Source organism: Erithacus rubecula (assembly GCF_903797595.1).
Source record: "Erithacus rubecula genome assembly, chromosome: 6".
Taxonomy (NCBI): Eukaryota; Metazoa; Chordata; class Aves; order Passeriformes; family Muscicapidae; genus Erithacus; species Erithacus rubecula.
In genome coordinates this window covers 1,969,636-1,990,035 of record NC_136688.1, presented here as the reverse complement: position 1 = coordinate 1,990,035, position 20,400 = coordinate 1,969,636, and the positions used below count along the sequence as shown (strand labels likewise).

At 40.6% G+C, this 20,400-nt stretch overlaps 2 protein-coding genes across 4 annotated transcripts in view; one reads left to right on the top strand and one right to left on the bottom strand.

The window, feature by feature from the left end:
* Positions 1 to 20,400, bottom strand: part of TSPAN4 (tetraspanin 4) — a 401,000-nt gene that overhangs the window by 258,133 nt on the left and 122,467 nt on the right. For both annotated transcript variants that reach the window (XM_079308959.1, XM_079308960.1), the window contains one exon: positions 1,496 to 1,575. The gene's annotated coding sequence lies outside the window, so the exon portion shown is untranslated. The remainder of the gene's footprint in view (positions 1 to 1,495; positions 1,576 to 20,400) is intronic.
* LOC306803542 (uncharacterized protein) lies at positions 11,946 to 19,129 on the top strand. 2 transcript variants are annotated; one of them, XM_079309090.1, is made up of 3 exons: positions 11,946 to 12,141; positions 12,491 to 14,992; positions 15,627 to 19,129. In XM_079309090.1, the coding sequence occupies exon 2, from the start codon at positions 12,516 to 12,518 to the stop codon at positions 13,746 to 13,748; it is 1,233 nt and encodes a 410-aa protein (XP_079165216.1). In that variant the 5' UTR covers positions 11,946 to 12,141; positions 12,491 to 12,515; the 3' UTR covers positions 13,749 to 14,992; positions 15,627 to 19,129. The 2 variants fall into 2 exon arrangements, with proteins under 2 accessions (XP_079165216.1, XP_079165215.1); XM_079309089.1 differs by lacking the exon at positions 11,946 to 12,141 and having other exon boundaries at positions 12,259 to 14,992.

Here is a 20,400-nt window from a genome sequence, read left to right as displayed (position 1 = left end):
AACACATTTTAAAAAAAAGGTGGGGGGGGGGAACCCACACAACTAAAATAAAGAAACAAACCAACCCCAAATACCAAAAACCCAAAACAATCCAAGACGTAGGAGCAGGAGGAGGAGGATTGCTGAAAATCAAGCAATGCAAAAATTCCTAAGAGACAACACCCTCTTAAGGTGTGAGTTTATTCAAGTCAAAAGTTGATACCAGTTAACATCAGTGGACTTCAATTCCACTTAACACTATAGACCTTGATCTAATCTTCAATTTACATGTGCTGCAGAATCCACAAACCTACATGGACTTAAATAATCACCTGCAATTCCCAGTGAAAAGGGACACCATGTAATGGTGATTGTTTCTCTGAGTGTTTTCATCAGCTTGCAAACACTGAGTACTTGCTATTTGCTATCACCTGTAATTTCTTTTAAACTGCAAGCCAGAAATTATTTTTCTTTCTAGATTTCTGACAAAAACTGACTTTGCTCAGGTTGGAACTGGTCATTCTATCACCTGCAACTGTTCAAAGGAAACCAAAATAGGAAGAATAATTTCAATAAAATAAAGGGGAAAGACTGAGTCTCTATCAAAAGCTTCACCACTTCAGATATATCCACTTGGAAGTTATTACAGTGTTTTATTTCCAGCTTTAGTCTTCCAGAAGATTCAGAAATATTTTTCCCTACAGGGCTTTAGAAGGGCCTGAACAAAAACACCAATGCATCATCATCTTCCTTTCTGCCTACTTCAGGAGCTGCACTCTGTGAGATTATCCCAAATATATCTCAGTCTCTCAGCCATTTGTTGCTGGGTGATCAACTATATAGGTACAGCAACTCTGCCAGGTGCTGCAGCACCTCTTTTTCCAATCTGTTTATCTATCCTTTCCTTCCCACCGTCTGTTCTTCTACACCTTCACTGTTTTTAGAACATGATTTACAAGGACTGCACCTGGCTTTTTTCCTATTCAAAATATACAGAATGCAGATTTGGGAGAAAGAATGAAGATTGACAGAACTCACACATGACTTCAGTACATAGGTTTTTATTTATTATTTTTAATTTTTTTTTAAACAGTGAATTCTCATAATATATCAGCATTTGCCATAAATAATTTTTTAAGTGATCTGAGTATGAAAGAATACAGTTCTGCTTAGTATTCAGGTAAACAACAACCACATAATATGAAGTTACTTTGCCAGTAGGAAAAAGCAGAGGATCCTGGGCTAATAATTCAATTCCCACTCAGCCCCCTCATGCAAAGGGCTCAGTACAGTGTCTTTCCAGGCCACCACACCCCAGAGGAAAGAAGGAAACGCAATCCACATCAGCAGTAAGCAACATCTCCTAGTACCAGTCTGATCCATTATATTAGCTGTACCACTTTCTGCAGATTGTCATTTCTCTAAAAAGCCATCCACTGAGGCATAGGGTTGAAATGCAATTACCTACTCAGAAAGTTATTTCAAATCAATAAATTGATCACAACTGTTCACGTACCTGCTGGAGGAATGGGAGCTCTGAGCACTTGATGTGATCCCAGTTGACAAGGTGGCCTCTCTGCAGCCAGCAAACAGGACCTGCAAAACAAGAGCCTGGGTGTCAGGAGTTGCACATCATCTACAAAATACCAGAAAAACAACTCTTTCTAACCATGCCTTTGGGAAGGACAACAGAGACACTCCCTCATCAACTATGCTAAAACCTCTGGATTGAAACCTGGCAAGGTGTGACTGTGAAGGGATGTGCATGAAACCCACAGCCTGGCTCCTGAAGTGCTCAGGATGACAGCACCCAGCAATGGCAGCAGGAGCAAAGCATGGGGGAGACACCACATTCTAAAGCTGGGGGATCATGTTCTTCACTCTCAATGGGATTTAGGCTCCTTTCTCCCATGGGCATTTCTGAGCATCACACACAGCATGTTTCCACTTAGGCCTTGTTCAAGCACTTCATTAGAACAGGGAAGCATTACCAACTTCTTTGCATAATCTCAATTCTGGATCAGATATGAGCACTTCATTCCATTAAACATCACATCACATATGAGCACTTCATGGATGTGAGACTCAAAAAAAGGCATGTACACAAGTTCTACACATCCAGAATATATAATGTATAAATCCAATACTGGGGAGGGGGGAAGTTTGTTGAAAAACAGAAAATTCAATAAACTGAGAAGAAGAATTAAAAATCAGCTTTCTAAAATCAAAAGGTTTTCATAAAAAAACAGGACATTCGAATTTCAGTATTACGTACTATTTTAGCTTTTAAGGAAGTTATATTTTTGATCATTTTTTAGCTTTCAAAGAAAGCAGAGCTCTCCCCAAAATCCCATGTATATGGAAATTGAAAAGATTTTAATAAATTTATTAAATTTTACAAACAAAATCATCAGTAGAACAGCAAAAGGCATGATTTGTGGGACCATACTGTACAAAAGAATGAAGTAACTGCACACAGCACTGGATGAGACAAGGCAGATGGAAAATCAAACCTGCAACTCAGATCAGGTCATCACCCACATGATGCCCTGTATTCAAACTTCACAGAATCTCAGGCTGGTTGAGGTTGGAAGGGAGCCCTGGAGGACATCTGATCCCAATGTCTGGTTCAAGCAGAGGCACTCAGAGCCTGTTGCCCAGAATTTTATCAGACAGCTTTTCAAGATCTCCAGCCACAAGGCTGCACAATCTCTCTGGGCAGACTGTGCCAGTGCTCAGAGTATTTTCCTGATGTTCAGACAGAACTTCCTCTGTTTCAGTTTGTGCTTCTGTTCCTGTCACTGGAAACAGCCTCACTCCCATCTTCTTTATACTCTCCCTTCAGCTATTTACAATACTGATAAGATTCCCCCTGAGTCTTCTCCTCTAAAAGCTGAATAGTCCCAGCTCTCTCATCTCAGCCCTTTTCCATTACTCATCTTTGTGGCACTTCACTTCCATCATGACAAGACTCACATAAAATGCACACTGCTTCCCAACTGCACATGAATTCTTGTCAAAGCCCACTGGACACTTGGCAAGTGCAGATGTTAGATCCCTTTCTAATGTGAAGTACCTGGGAATCAACGCTCTGACAGTTTGCTACCAGCAGGTTTTAGTAAAAAGGTGACATGGTGACATTCCCCTTGCTCCAGGAGCCCAGAGAACTTGAGAAGAAATGATTTACCAAGTGCTATGGCTCTATTCATGCTTCTCATCCCCCATCACCCCAATTATGGACTGAGTGAAAGGCTTCAGAGGGAAGGCTTTTAAGTGAAGAATGTTATAAGCAGAATAACAAGTGTTTCTATGCCAATGCAATGGCTTCCATAGTTATTAAGGCAGAATTAGCATACTTGGAGTGACAGAAACCATCAGGAATGGACAATTAAGAGTACAGATTAATCCTCAAAGACAAGATGCTTAAAGACCTAATAGCCTGACTGAAACCAGTGAGATCAGAGAGAGATCTAACCCTTTCAAAGGGCCTACAAGGTGTTTGATGCTTCTTTGCCCAGTAGGCTTTCCCTGCTTTTGGTTCAAAGTCATCCAAAAGGGGTGAACTTCAAACACCTGTTTTAAGTGAAGAGGATGACACTGGAGGATGCCCTTTTTCCAATCAGACAGACTCCACAGGAACAAACACAGATGTTCAGCACCTGTCTTCTACTTCATGAGTAAAAAAAAAAAACCTGCATGGTCTAATTACTGAATAAATTAAACAGATTAATTAGATTAGGCAGTCAGAAAAAATAAGGCCATTCCTCCCCATTTAAGCACACAGTCAGGACAGGAGATGTACCAAGAAGGAAAAAAAAGCCAACAAACTCGTGCATAAATTAAACAATTTAAGTACAGCACTAGAAGATCTTTCAGGAAAGAAGTGTTCTGTGTGGGAAAGGAGACTATGAACTATTGATTGCACCAATGTGTCCTTACCCACTCCTGAACACTTGTGCTGCCTAGAACAGCACCACTGTGTCAGGCACAGAGTTTGAAGTGCCATGCAAGACACAAAATGTGCTCTCCTTAATAATGACATTTATCCAAATTGCATCCATATCACAGAAACAGATTTCACAACTGGGAAAATGCATCCAAAGTCTACTTCCCAGCAGCTTTTAAGAGAGGACTTTGTAGAAGTGAGGTATGAATTTAGATCATCTTGGGAGAGTGCTGTGTTGTAACAAGGACCTAATTTGGACTAATTTGTCTTTGTTTCCAGCTTATTAAAAAAAAAAGATAATCCTGTATTGTTCCAGTTTCAAATAGCAAACCCAACAAAACCAACAAAAATTTGAGTAAACTTAAAGATGAAGAAATTTTCTACCATGTTTCTGCTTTGTTTCCAAGCCAAAAAAGTGCTTGTTATGTCCTCTGTAGCACTTGATCCAGCCTAATTTATAATCTTAGAGAGAGAGTTTGCTTGACCTAGTGAACTCTCTTAGAGATCGCAACTTTAACTCTTTTGCTGTAAATCCTTCTTCATTTTAGCACAGTGATCTATGTATAAAGATACAAGTGACCAGGTACATACCCAGAAGTAAATTCTGAACTTTTGCCTGAAGCAGAAGAAAAGCTCAGTTGCCCTTCTAACAAAACATATCTATAGGCAACATTACTAAGTTTAAAACTCAATTAATTATAAAATTCAGATAAATAAAATTAATAAAGTATAAATATTTATTAAAATCTATTTTAGATTACTCCCCTTTTCATTAATCTTTGTGTTTTGTGAATTTAGTTTTTATCACGTCTGACAGAAAACTAGATTAACAAGGAATGTCAACATCCATCCCATACTGACCCCACAAAATATTGACCACAAAGTTTCCTTTTAACTTTTTCATTTACCTTTCAAAGGAATTATTTTGTCATAATCTGGAAGCTCTGCTAGCCCAATACTGCACCTGTTAATTGTACACTGAGGTTAACTCATATTATTGTACACAATAAACTCAAGGCCAGTGCAACTTCAGGCTTACTTAATCAAACTGTGACTTTTCAAGCTCCTGCTGGAGAAGCTCCCTTCAACAAAAAATTAAGCTTCTGAGCTCATGATTATGTATTCAGCATAACTAGTCCCATTTAAAGCAAAAGGGATGTAACATCAAAAAAATGTTTCTGTTCCCTTCTTTGCTTGGTGTTTGTTTAAATTATGCCTGTCCTGGAAGGAGGAAAGTGTTGTAGATGTTTTGAAAGATTAAATGAGAGTTTATTCAATAGCACTGCATTCAACACTTTCTTTAATCAAATCAAATAATATTCTTGGAACATACATAGTGGATTTTTTTGTATGAAAGTTTCAATAGCATTCTTGAAAATGCATACCCAGTGCTGACACTGAAACATATCCAATCATCTTAGAATCATAAATAATTACTTTAAAAGCCTCATACAAAGGCAAATTCCTTGCTCTTTGGCAGCCACTCCAACTGATAAAAGGAACTCAGTCTTCAGGGGGAAGAAAAATAGCATCACAAACATCAACCAGAAATCTGAAGGGCAATGGCAGTATGGCCAATGTTGAGCAGATTAGATTAAATAAATTATATTTTCATCATGCCCTAAGTGCAACAAACAGGGCAGTCTGTGTCCTGCAAGGGAAGACATCTCTAGCTCAAGATCTCCCTGCCTTGGTACACAGGGTTCAGCCTTGGCTGAAATTTGAGACTAAGAACAGGTCTAAGTCAGCTGCTGAGGACAGCCAGGCAACTGAAAGGAGTGGGGAATTCTCCAAATGCAGTTTAGAAAATACCTGGATGTCAGCCCTGTGAGCCACAGCCCCTGCCCTTGCAGCTGGAGAGAAGCTCTAATGAGCACAATCCTTGCAGGTAGGTCTCACCTGAGAGTGTTTTTAAGCAATGAGGATCACATCACACACACAGACACATCTGACACAACAACCAGACAGTCATTACCTCCTCATCTCCCCTGATGTGTGAGACTCCTTAGCAAAAGAAGCCTTGTCAGAACATAATTTTTTCAAAAATAGTGGCATACTGAAAGCTCTATTTTTCACCAGGACTCAAAATCAGTATATTTTCCTGTTCTTTGTGAAGCATTTCTTTTCAGCATTATTAATTGCATTGTTTTGCAGGGAGAGATGATTGACAAAATACCACCAATAAAGAACCACTAATTCTGACAGTTTTGTGGGAAAAGTGACAAATCAAAAGAGTGATTCTGGTGTAAGAATTTGATGGCTCATTGACAACACACCACCCCATCCCTGCTGTGTCCATGGAAGAGCCCTGATGGTGCTTTCTGCTGCCTTAGGACAGCATCATCTATAATGCCTACTACCAAAAGGCAGCTTACAGTCTGGGCTATCAAAAGCCAATTGAATCTGGAATTTCTCAGTGCATGGCATCCTGTAGCTGATTTTTGCCTTCTCTATATATCCTCATCTCACTATTTGCAGAGATCCTCAGGGATCACATTTCTCTGCTCTGCATCTCCTGAAGCAACAGAGCAGAAAGAGAAAAGGACTGAATTTTCTTTCTTTCTTTCCCTTGACAGAAATACCTCTACTCCTGACAGGCTGCATGGTATCAGAATGCTGCAGTCAACTATCTGATAAGAAAAGGCAGGAGTGATGAGCTTCACAGCCTCCCAAATCCAGACATCTAAATATGTTATCCCTTGCACTGCATATTAGCTTGGCACAGAAATTGTTTGTGTCAATGCTGTGTACAGATTGTTCACAAGTAAATCAGATTAGAGCCAAGGCTGGGAAAGCTCATTCCCCAAATAATAAATTCCAGCAGCTCAAGCAGAGATCAGTAGCAGGGAGAATAGGGCAGTACTGATGGACGAGAAGTCACTCAGCTTCACCCTGGAGCAGCTCATGTAGCTGAGGGATTCCAGAGAATAAATCCCTATTTGATCTCCTCATATTTTCTCATCAGATATAATTTAGCAACAAGTATGTCTAAACTGTCCAGAAGCCAGCACAGTCCCGAGAAAAACAAAACCTTACTTCAGGCTTGTGAAGGTTGCAGGACCAGATACAGAAATGAGACTGCAAGTGAGGATATTGCTCCCATCCTCAGAGACACAGCAGACTTCAGAAAAATGACAAGGGCCTTTGGCAACACATTTCAACTTCAACATGTGAAATCAGACAGATTATAAAATGCCAAGGCAATTCAATCTTTTGCTTACGAAGAGCAAGCCATTTATCTAAAGCACACTTGAGGGGCTTTGATCTTATCTGATTCTTAGAAGACATTTAAAATAACAGGAGAGGGAAGGTAAATTCTGTATTCCAGCATATGACTCCAGACCTCTGAGAGCAGGGACAGTTTTACAGGTGAGAACAAGGAGGAAATTAGTGTAGGCTCATACCTGCCCTCCTCTCTAGCTTCCACTGACAGCCAAACTACTGAGTGTCAGCCCTAACAGCAGCAGTGGCAAGGACAAAATTAACAGGAATTCACTGACTGTCAGTCCCCCAATATCCAGCACGGCTGCTGGCAGCAGTTTTCAAGGAATTCCTCAGACACAAGGCACTGAAATGGAGTAGTTCTGATGCTTTCTGCTTGTGCCTGGGTACACCTTTCTGGCTGAGCTCTACTCAGCAGGATTGGTGATCAAGACTTCATCCTGTCTCAGCTATGCCTGCTTCAGTTGGGCTTTCTTTGCTCTGGGACTAGACAGAAACATTTAAAACACAGAAAATTTCAACCCATGGTTGAATGCACATTTTTTAATGCTGTTTCAGTACCATGCCAGAGATGAACACATTCTCTCCTATGAAGACACACAACACTTACAAACACTGAGGTAAATTCAAATAAAGAAGGTTTTGTCATTTGCTTGGGTTTCATAAAGTTTTTCTGGTTTCAGGCTGGAATTTCATGTGGCTTAAAAAAAAAATTTTAAAAAAAGAGTAGAGGAAAAAAATCCCTGCCAAGAACAACCCAAGCCCTGGTAAGTGAGAAGATATCCATGTCAGGAATAACTCATTTATTTGCTATAGAGTTGCAATGAAGCTCAAACCCTTGGGTCTTGCCTTGTTCACACAAACTTGTGCCTGGCTCTCTACCTCCCTGACCCAAACTGCAGCACCCCAGCCTGACCTTGGACCTGCCTCATCTCCAAGCACCAGACCACTGCCCTTTGGGATCTAACTATAACCAGTCCTACAACCTTACAGAAGTATAAAGAGCTTTCAGCACAAGTCTGACATGCAGCCATGCACACTGCAAGATGATCCCTTTTCATTTGAGCAATATTTTCCAATGCTTTCTTCTTTGCCACAAAGTAAATAATTGAAAATTCTACAACAAACCCACAGCAGTTAAATTGCCCCCTTACCTTTCTCTATTATCTAATTTGCATTAATTACATTCAGCTTAATGGAAGTAATTATTTAATTAGTACAAACTGGTGGTTATGTACATACTCCTGTTGAAACATTCTGGGTTGCACACAGTCCAATTACCTGCTGAATTGCACAGCACCTGATCACAAAGTTATTAGAAGTTCAACAGAAAACTCTCTAGACAGTACATAGCTTTTTTTTTTCCAAAAAGCTGTGATGTCAGAGGAATGAAACTCAGAGAGCTGACAGCTTTGAAACACCCACCCTTCCATTAAATAAGTTTAACTGGTTCAGAAATCACTAAATTATTCCCCACCATTCTCACCAATATGTGACTGCTGCTGATATGTACATTGTAGGGGACAGGGGGAGAACCCCACTTTGCTGAGAGCTCATGCACATAACAACATTTTGACAAGTATACATCTGGATGGTACATCCACATAAGACAGGAGGAAGAAGAATGGCCTATGTGACATTTCTGAATTTAAGACACTTCAGGTATTTGCCTAAGGACACTTACTTAATATTGTCTAGGAATTGTTTTAAATAATGCCTTTAAATACATATTTCTCCCACCTTGTAAAGACAACTATGCCTACAAAGTTCATGGAGACAGATACAGTTTAAAAACACCCTCTTGAAAAAACAGCTACCTCATGTGAAGAACAGAAACAAGAATGAAAAGCTGAGAGTTTATCCAGCTGGAATTCAGATTGCCTCCAAAGAGAATGGTCACTCTTTGGGATCCCATGGGATTGGTAAAAAAAAACAAAAAAGTACTTCAAATGCAAAGGTTCTCATGGAAAGCCCACAATATTTATCAAAATCTTCTGATGATCTCCAAAGTATTTATAACCAGATCACAAGACACAGCCTAAGCCTATTTACAAGCAGAACAAATCCACATGTGATGCTGATGCTCCTACCCCCCTCCCACAAGGATAGATCACAGCACACAATGTGCAGAGCTGCTACAAGCCTCCCGAGTGACTTGAGAAATCTGTGGCAAATATACCCAGACCTCATTTGTTAGAGGGCTGCAAGTCAGCTGAGGATGAAATGAGAAGGGACTGACAAAGTTTAAAAGTTCATGGGTCTTGCTCTGCACCTCACTGGTAATTTCTCATTGGCACTGAGTGTTTGCTCTCTGAGAGCACTGGGTCATTTTGTACCACATACAGAAGTCCCAGCCCAACAACAAAGAGCTGCCTCTCATTTTTCTCCTCTTCCCCTTAATTGAAATGATTTCCAGGAATTAGCAGGTCCCTGCATGTTTTTTTTTAAACAGCAACTTCTTTACATTCCCACTAAAATTATAGAAATACATGAAGCTTAAGTGCTATTCTGCACAGAGGGTGCTGAAAAATTAAAATCCTTTTCTTCACTGGAATGAGCCCAAAACATTGTCATGCCAACTGTGGTTCTAAAGATGCAGGCAAGATAAATTAAACAACATAATCTACACTTTAACAAACTACAGATATATCAAACTCCCAGATAACTGACTAACAAATCACTGACAATCAGAGAAATGAAGGCAAGAATACGGAAATTTCTTCTCTCACTTCCTATCACCTTCACCAGCATATCCTCTAATGATCTCAGCTTTTTATTTTACAGGATATTAAAAAAAGGAAAGGCAGACAATTCAAAATTTATGAGGAGCCAAGGGACCCTACTGAGAGCCACCTTTCTTGTTTCATTCCTCATGCCACTGGCATAAATTGGGTTTGCAGTCTGCCTCACTTAACAGGCCTATGTATCTTGCATTCACATGTCTCCCTGTCTGCTAGCTTTTAATACCATTTACCAACATTCATTTCTTCTCAGCTGCCTTTCTCCCGCCAGGGTTCTCTGTGCAGCCCTAAGGGAACTCAGGAAAATACATTTTCTACTGTTCATGTTCCCAGCTCCTCAGGGCAAGGCACTGCACTCATCCTTCCTTGAGCTGAGGAGGACCAGGTGGGACACTTTCCACCACAGGCTAAAAAGGCTGCTATTTAAACTTGGATGCTTACAGAATTGATGTGCTGGTACCACCAGAGGCTCAGGAGCACAAAATGAAAGGGCAGTCAAAGCCAAGTTTTTTTCCTGTACAGGAGAGCTGTACACAAGAATCAGAGCAGAAGGGTTGGGGTTTAAGATACAATGACAGTACAAAAATGCAAAAGTGCTTTTTCTTGGCAGATAATTGTTTCTCATTTCCTGGGTTTTCTGTATATGTTCTACAGCATTTAAATCTAGCTGTTGGAGCCTTAAAAGCACATAGGTACCTAATACAATATTCCAACCAAGTTCCTCTAAGAAATGCCTCAAAGCCATTTGACTGAAGGAAGGAGCAGAAACATTTACCATCAGGTGGTCTTCTCAGCTACTGAAATTTGCATCACAAGCGTCACCACTCTAGTGCTATTTGCAAAAGCTAAGTCTGCCAGGGCTGAAAATAATATTCAGTAGCAATAAAAAATAAAAAAAAAAAAGTAGCTACTGACTGTGGCTCATAGTGAAGGAAAACTTTCTGGGTAATAATTTCAAACCATGGTTGAGATACCAATTCCTGTGTGGAACCAGTCAAGTCTCTGGTTAACTGCCAAGAGGCTCCAAGGATGCCCATCCATTACAGGGATTTCAACCTCCTGTCTTTTAAAGCAGAGAAAAAAAAAAAGAGAGATTGTAGCAAAACTGAATTGAAAAGTAAGGTGCCAAAGCAAAAGAAAAACCAAAGCTCAAGAGGGGTGATGTGATTTTTTGACATAACCAGGATTTGTGACTCTCTCCTAGGTGGAATATAAAGAAGGATAGACAAAGATGTGGAGAGATGAAGCAGCATATAAAAGTCTAAGGAGAGCAGTACAAAAAACTTGTTCTGAGCCACTTTCTAACCCAGAGGCTATCCTAGACTGGAGGTCTGTTCCTTAAGATAAGAGAACATGAGGAAAGATATGGCATGTCCTGGATAATATTTATTTACAATATAATATTTACAAAAACTTGTTTCCGCAAAAAAAAAAAAATATATATATAAATAAATAAACTGAACAGCAAGACAAAGTTGTTCAGATTCTATTTCAGCTTCAACTTTCTTGTCAACCTGCCCTGCACACAAAGGTTTCTTGTCAGCCCTTTCTGGAGCCCTGCTACAAGTCCTGACTGCTCACAGGCCTGCTTGCCAGCACCAAAGATACTTCTCACATTTTTCTTCTCTCTGATATTCTTTCAAATACTCACTCCAGCAACAGATATCAAAACGATAAGGACAGCAGAACAGAACAACAGTTTACTCTTATCAAATAAGGGGAACAAGGTAGCCTTGGAGAAGGAGATAAGGCCAACAAAACAAAAATCATGCAGAACACAAGCAGGATGCCAGCTCAGCTCTGCAAGGCTGACCCAGTAGAAGTTATGCAAAACAATGATACTGCAGCTACTCAAAAGAGGGGGTCAAGGGACAGCCCCCTAAAAAGGACACCAGACACTGAAGACAGACCCCAAAGAACCATATAGGGATGACTGGTAGGGGGTGTGACTATGTAAAATAAAGTCATCCCTCCACATCCAGCGGGCAGAGAGAGCTAATGAATGTGTAATCAGCAGGAGTGATAAAAGCTCTGCTCCCCATCACCAGTGCTGCAGTGAGGAATGCCTGCTTTCTAACACTCCAAATTGTGCTAGAAAGTTCCTCTCTGGCCAATTTCTGTTTCATTTCTGGCATCTCCCAGAGGGACACTCTGCCTGATCTCCCGTGGATCCGAGGGATCTCTGGATCTTCACGCCGGCACCGGGACTTTCCTGGAGAAGACCACAGATCCCCGGACCAGTCTGGGACACAGGTAAGATTATTTGATAATAAGGCATTCTTTCAGGAAAAATAAGACTTCACTATTTAACTTTATCAATCCATATTTATATTTGTATCTGTATTGTAGCATTTTGGGTCTACTATTTGGAGATGGGCAGTGGACAATCTAAAAAGGGTATTCTGAAAAAATCCCCACTTGGCTGCCTTTTGCAACATTGGAAAAAGATTGGAGGGCCCCCTGGGGGACCAGCAACCAGGGAGAATTTGATTAAGTGTTGTAATCAGCGGTGGCCATCCTACCAATTAGACTGTGGAGAAAAGTGGCCACAAAATGGAACCTTGAATTACAACACACTGTTAAAGTTAATGTTGTTTTTAAGGCAGGAACAGAAATGGGATGAGGTTATGTATGCTGATATGTTTTTCACTTTACGGAATCATCCTGAATGGCAGAAAGATTGTGGCCTGAATCCAGCCCCCTCAGACCCTTTGGTGCTGGCTCTTGAAAAGGAGAATCAAGGAAAATGTAGTTCTCCATGCAGCATAGGACAAACTTGTTCTAAACATCTCCCCAGCATGAAGGATGATTTAAATGTTATGGTCAGTCCTAACTGCAGGTTGAATGGGGAAACAGAAAACCAGGCTGCTGAGGCTGATACTATGAGGGAACTGGCATGTAAAGAGGTGGATTTAGCAGGTCTAGAAGAGAAGAGAGAGAGGACAGGGAGGATGTATCTAGGAGCAAAGGAGAGCTCAGAAGAGATAGAGAGGATGTATCAAGGAACAGAGGGTTTTAGTCAGACTGCAGAGTCAACTAGAGCTGAACACAGAGATGTGAGAGCAGCTGCCTTCCATCAGGCTGCTGGTGTAGATGGTCCAATTACACCACAAATTCCATTTTCAATAACAGACCTTAATAATTGGAAGTTGATGGCTGGTACCTACCAAGATGACCCAAACAAAATGGCAAAAGCATTTGAAATTATGATAAAACTTCAGGATCCAAACTGGAAAGATATAGATGCTATGTTAGAAATGTTGTTTGACAGTACAGAAAGAGAGCTGGTTGTTAAAACCAGTAGGAGGTTTGTTGAAGAGCAGATTTTGACAGGCAGCTTGTCAGGTACACTGGACTTTAATTTTCCCACAGTGGATCCCAAGTGGGACCCTAATGTGCCCATGTTTAGAGAGAGATTAAACAGATATCAGCAATGGATACTATATGGAATTAGAAATGCCATACCAAAGGCTAGAAATACATCAAAATTATTTGAAATTATGCAGGATGGTAAGGAATCACCTAGTGAATTTTTAAATTGCCTGAAAGAAACAGCTCGAAAATATACTAATATTGATCCTGAAAGAGAGGAAGGAAGAACTCAATTAGCCCCCATATTTGTAGGGCAATCCTCAGATGATATTAGAAGGAAATTACAACAGGCTCAGGGACAAGACCATGATTTAGGGAAGCTCTTAGATGTTGCTGGGGGAGCTTTTCAGAACAGAGAAAACCAGCAAGAAATAACTAAACAAAAAGCAGTTGGAGTTAATGAAGATGTTTCTAGAGCAGTATTGCCCACAGAGAAGGGAAGGGGACAAGGATGTGGACAACCTGTGGCTGTCACCAACCAGGACTGAGTGGGACTGGAGGATTCTTCCCTGGCATAACCTCTGCTTACAGCTAAGCTGGGGAATAAGGAGGTAAATGAGGAGCTAGGATTTTTAGTAGATACAGGAGCTAGTAACTTAGTGCTAAATACAGTAAGAGGAAACTTGAGTAATGATTTTTCTAAAAATCATTGGTACAACAGGGAATGGCAAAACTCAGCCATTTTTCAAGCCCATTAATTTTAAATTAGGAAAACAGTGGATGACTCACCAGTTTTTGAATCTACCTAATTTGCCAAAGCCTCTCCTCGAGAGAGAATTTTTTGGAAAAACTAAATAATGAAATCAAATTTTAAAATTGCAAAATATTGGTTATTATTCCAGAACCTAATTATGTGGAAGCCTCTATTTTTTTATTACAGCCTCTAAAACTGGGCACAATACATCTGCCAGTGTAGCTTGAGGATGCAGTGATCCTGATCCTCTGGGCTGGAGAGGTGTCCAGGTGATCCAAAAGAGCAGAGCCTGTAAGAATGAAATTGAAACCTAGAGCAGGACTGCTAAGGCAAAAGCCTTTGAAAATAGAAAGTCATAAAGGGTTATAACCCCTTGTGGAAAAACTTATAAAATATAGCCTATTGAAGGAATGTGAATCCAAATTTAATACCCCTATTTTGCCAGTTAAGAATGCAAACTGAAGGAAAGGCTTACCAGTTGGTACAGGACCTTAGAGCCATAAAAAAAGAAAGTAGAAAATATACACCCAGTAGCATCAAATTCTTATACCTTCCTAGCAATCTTGAGTGAAAAATTAATTCGGTTTACAGTATTAGATTTGAAAGATGCCTTTTTCTGCATTCCTTTGAGTACTGAGAGTCAAGAGCTATTTGCTTTTGAATGGGAAAATCCAAACACAGAGAGAAGAAGCCACTTGACTTGGATGGTTCTACCACAGAGGTTTAAAAACAGCCCCACCATATCTGGAAATCAATGGGAAAAAGAACTGGAGGAATGGAAAAATCAGAACCATACTGGAGTCTTGTTACAGTATGCAGATGACATTCTGATAGCCACTGAAACTAAACAGCAATGTTGGGATCAGACAGTGGCCTTGCTGAATTTTCTGGGACTAACTGGATATAGAAGATCCAAAGGCAAAGCAGAAATATTGCAGACCACAGTAACTCAACTAGGGATTCAAAATTCTCCAAGGACAAAGGAGGCTGGGACAGGAATTAGAAGAAGCAGTTTGCCAACACCCAGTGCCACAAATGGTAAGAGACTCATGTACATTTCTTGGGATGGTGGGATGGTCTCCTGTGGATTAGCAACTGTGGGCTGCTGGTAAAGCCACTATATGAGCAGCTGAAGACAGCTCAGAAGGACTTTATAGTCTGCACTGATGATTCATGGGCTGCCTTTTTACAACTCTACAAGCCCTTAGCAGACACAGCTTTGGGGCTCTCAGACCCCATGTGCCTGTTGGAACCATTTACCTGTGAAAAGCATCACGGAGCACTGTGGGTGCTGTCACAGCTCCTGGGGGAGCAGAGGAGGGCTCTGGGCTACTTTTCAATGCAACTGCATGTCAGCCAAGGCTGGTCTAGCTGTCTGAGGGCAGTAGCAGCTATTGCTCTTTGATCCAGAAAGCTTGAAAACTGACTTTGGGATTGTCATTTGGAACTGTCATTTTTGTACCACACATGGTGCAGTTGGTACTCCAGCAAAACAGGGTCCACTGGCTCTCTCCCAGCTGGATGCTGAGGTACCAGGCAGTCTTGCTGGAGCGAGACAGTGTGACAATCAAAGCAACTTCACCACTAACCCTGCTGTGTTCTTATCTCCCCAGTAAGTAGAAGGAATTCCAGAGTGTGACTGTGTTTTGCTTTGTTTCCTTACAAACTACAGAAGCAGCGTATTCCAGCAGACCTGACGTGGCAAGTCCTGACTGAGAGTTGTTTACTGATGGGAGCAGCTTTGTCCAAAATGGAAAAGGACTATCTGGATATGCAGTGACTACACACCACAAGATAACTGAATTGGGGCACTCCCTCCAATGTGTAATTGCACTCACTCAAGATTTGGAATTGAGAGCAGGAAAAGGAGTTAACATTTGGACTGACTCAAAATATAAACATTTTGGAGTGGTACATGCACATAGGGCCATCTGGAAAGAAAGAGGCCTTTTGACATCTCAAGGCACGTCAATCAAAAATGGGAAACAAATCCCAGATTTACTCAAAAGTATCCAGAAACCTGCAGAGGTTGCTCTTATGCACTGCAGTGCACACCAAGCAGGTAAAACCAAACTGGAACTGGGGAATTATTTAGCCAATAAGGCTGCCAAAGGGGCTGCAGAAAAAGGCACTGGATTAAACATATTAATAGCCCTGCCAGAGATATCTCTCCCAGTAGAAAAATCAGAATATAGTGCTAGTGACTGTCAATTAATTGAAACCTTAGAGGCAAAATTTGATCCACAAGGCTGGGCAGTTACTCCACCCAGGCAAATAATAGTCCCAGAACAGATCTTGTGTGAAATACTGGATTGTGAACATAAAGTCACTCATTAGTGGACTGAAAAACTTTGGAAACATTTGCAAAAATCTCTAATTGGGTTTAAAATGGCTCGGAGTGTACAATCAAAAATCCAACAACGTATAGTTTATAAAAGAAACAACCCTAACACAGCTAATAAAGTAATGCTAGGAGCCATGAAATCTGGAAATGTTCTGGGTGAATATTGGCAGATTAATTTCACTGAATTACCCAGAAAAGGGGAGTGTTAACACCTCCTAGTTCTGGTAGATAACTTTTCTGCATGGCCAGAGGCCTTTCCTTGTTGCACCAACCAGGCTAGGTAAGTGACTAAAAAGCTGTTGAATCAAATAATAACTAGATTTGGGGTACCTTTGGGAATGTTATCAGCCAGTAGCTCCCACTTTAGTGCAGAAATGGTACAACAGGTTAGGAACGTCTCAGAAGGAATTGCTTTGGATCTTCATATCCCTTACAGGTCCCAAGCTAGTGGCAAAGTAGACCAAATGAATTATACAACTTGCAATTGGGTAAAATATGTTAGGAAACCTCCAGGACAGGAGTCCCAGCCTTACCTGTTGCTGTACTACAAACTAGAATTCAGTCGTGGGACACCAGCAAAATAAGCCCCTATGAGCTGCTATATACTCAACTCCACCACACATTCCAGCAGAAACACACCTAAAAGGAGGGGTCAACTTGAATTAATTGCCTCATTTCTCTTCATTAAACTTCATGGGATTTACAGTGAGCAGTGGTGATCTCCAGACTGACAGGACTGGACACACCAGCACACAGTTCCAACCAGGAGACTGGGTCTGCTTCAAAGACTGGGAACCTCTCTGCTCCAGTCAAAGTGGAGGGACCTCTCCAACTCCTACTGACAACTTTAACTGCACTGAAACTGGCCAGAGTAAAATCACAGACAAATCATTCCAGAACTAAAAGGACCCAATGCCCTCAGGTAATCAAAAAACCCAAGATGCCTAAGTCTTGTTTTGCTGTCAAAGTGGTAGAATGTCTACAGATATCCAGGAAATTTGGAAACAAACTCAGATTTTACATCACACAGCTCAAGAAGACACCTCCTGTGGATCTGAAGAAATCTGGACCAAATTTACTTCATGATTACCCAGCTGGACTTGGTTAAAACATCTGTTTGTAACTGTTTATCACCACAATAATTGCTATGTGTGTTTTAGCTTGCTTGTTTTAACGTACCATGCTATAAAATTAAAAACAGATACTAAGAGACTAGTTCCCATAAGGAACTTAATTACAAGAAAAGGGGGGACTTGATAAGGACAGTAGAACAGAACAACATTTTACTCTTAGCAAATAGAGAGGAGTAGATGAGACTGACAAAAAAGAAGTCAAGAGGATGCCAAAGAACCATAAAAGCATTTTCAATAAGGGTGTGACTATGTAAAATAAAGTAATCTATATACATCAAGTAAACAGAGATAGCTAATGAATATTTAATCAGTGTACATGATAAAATCTCTGCTTAGCCAACACTCAGGGCACTCAATTAATTAGAGGGAGGATTGTCTGAGTGATGATGCTCTGCAATAAAGCAGATAAATAAATATCTGCAATAAAACAGATGCCCAATTTCCAACACTCAAAACTGTGCTAGAAAGTTTCTATCTGGCTGATTTTGGTATCTATACTCCAGCTGGCCTTGCATAAGGAACAAGGTGTTTCACAAGGCCAGTTCTGCAGGGTGTCCAGCACCCCATCATGATGCCATGCAAAATGCACTTAAACTGCTGTGGTACAGCACACTGAGTCTAGTTTGAACAGAAAGGGGGGAGAACTACCAAGTTCCTAAGTAGGTCTCTAATAATAGGAAAATGTAAAGTTTAACCTCAGGAAGGATGCAGATTATGATCCTAGCCTTTAATGTTACAAACAGTGCTAAAATACTGTATATCTTCAAAGCAGAAGTCACTTGAACATTTAACAGCACTTGAAGAGCAGCAAGCCCTACTTTGCTAGAAAAGAATAACACCTTTAATTGAGCATTGAAAAAGTGACCAGGACTTTACAAGGGTAGATTCCTAGCATTACTTGAAATTAAGACCATTTAAAAAATTTCATGTTATACATCATTAAGCTGAAACATTCAAAACCAAGGTAGAGAACAAAGCACAGCAAAGATAAAGTGATCTGCCCAAGGTCACCTGAAAATTTTTCTGAGAGGCAAGAAGATAAGCTGATTTTTGACAAATTTCTATGACCTGAGCAGAAAGGCAGCCTTTCCTCTAACATTTTATCTTGGGGTGATTAAGATCATATGCAGGTACAAACATATTTATGTAAGGACTATACTTATCCTGAAAAAAAATGCACGCAAGTATCTTCTGACTTTCCCAAACTATGTTCTATAGCACAAAATTGTATGCATACAAATCAGAAATGAGTCAGTTTAATGCTAAGACTGTGCTCTGTCACTAAAACAGAATGCTTTCTTGGACTGAATAAATGTCCCCATCATATTTAAAATTAAGCTAATCAATTTTTACATTGTAAAATAACCCCGTCCAGAAACTTGATGAACCACATGACATCCTTCCAAGGACTCTATTGTTAAAGATGCCTTTTTTACTGAAATTTCAATAATTAATCATGTTTTGGGGTAGTTTTATTTCTGTGTGGCTTACCCTTTGATGATCTAATTTACATTTATAATGACCTACTCCCTTGTGGATTAATTGCTTGTGTTATTTTCTCTATTAATCAGACATCAACATTTGCATTACAGATGACTGTTTGCATTATTTTCACACTACTAAATCTGGCAGCATGGTACTAATGATAAATACTTTCCTCAGTTCTAGACATGAGATAGTGTCTTAGTCCTTTCAAACAGAGGCATTTTTAGGATCTTACAACTCCTGAAGTAGCCTAGCATTTTGTAGTATTTGCCACATATATTTATTATGTCTAAGAATTATTTTTCTTCCTGCAAACAATAAATGTACTAATATTTTGTTCACCCATTGCTGTCAAATAAGCCCTGAGCAAAGAGCAGAGAGTTATGAATCTGAGACCATCAGAGACTTTTTTCCTAAATCCCTGTGTACCTTTAAAAGTTTCAGCACTCCCTGCAACTCCTTCCTGGGTGTTCCTCACAGTGTTGCCTGAACGGCTGGTTTTTGTCAAAACTACATACTCACACTTAGGAAAAATAAATTATCAGTGCTAGTATAAAGCAACAAATCATTGACCTGAGCTAGGCAACCCGATTGTGCCTGGAGGAGGTAAGGAAGTACTCACACTGCTCTGCCCACAGCCTTTCCAGCTGGCTGTGCACAGCCACCTCCTTTCCAGCTCAGCTGGATCCAGAGGAGCACACCTGGAGCCTGCAGGGTGCACTCTGCTCCCAGATGGAGGCACTGCATTCAGCCCTGGTGCCTTGCTCATGGTTCTCTCCCCAGATGTGCTTCAGACACACAGCCAACAGGGAGAGCAGGAAAAGCCTGGCTACCCCACTGCCAAACTTAGCTGCAGCATCCTCTCTTATCTGTAAGGAATTGGGAGCAATAGCAGCTGCAGTGATGCTCTCCCTGGGCTGCTACTCTGACACAGAGTTTGGGCATGGTAAGGGTGTTCTTTGCACAGGAACACAAAGCACTTCAGAAGTCCAAAACATTCTCAAATATAAGGAACTTCAAGAACTAAGTTAGATTATTAAGAGACTGTTGTTTCCATACAGAAGCATCACTGTCTATCTGAATCAGCAGCCTCAACAGCAGACTTGCTACCCTCCAAGCTTTGCTAAGCTCTGCCAGTTCTCACTTTTACAGCAGCAGAGAACAACTTGGACACACAAAATAGTGAAATAGGTAAAATGCCAGCGTTGGGAGCATAAACAAATGGTGCAAAAAAGCAAACATGGTGGTAGCTATACTTCATATAGCACAAGAAAATTCCCAGCAGACCTGTCACACACATGCGAAACTCTTCACCTGCAGCTCTTCTCCTCTTCTCCTTTAACTAGCACTACAACTGCTGCCTTGAAATCTGTCACAGGAGAAGCAGTGCCGTGCTTGCCACAGACATTTCCAAGCCACATCTTTCATTCTGGGATGGTTAACATTTCCTCCATGTGACTCCAGTCAGACAGGAACAGATAAAG

Excerpts from the sequence above, each read along its gene's own strand:
- LOC306803542 (XM_079309089.1), top strand. The coding sequence starts at position 12,261 with ATGGGCAGTGGACAATCTAAAAAGGGTATTCTGAAAAAATCCCCACTT.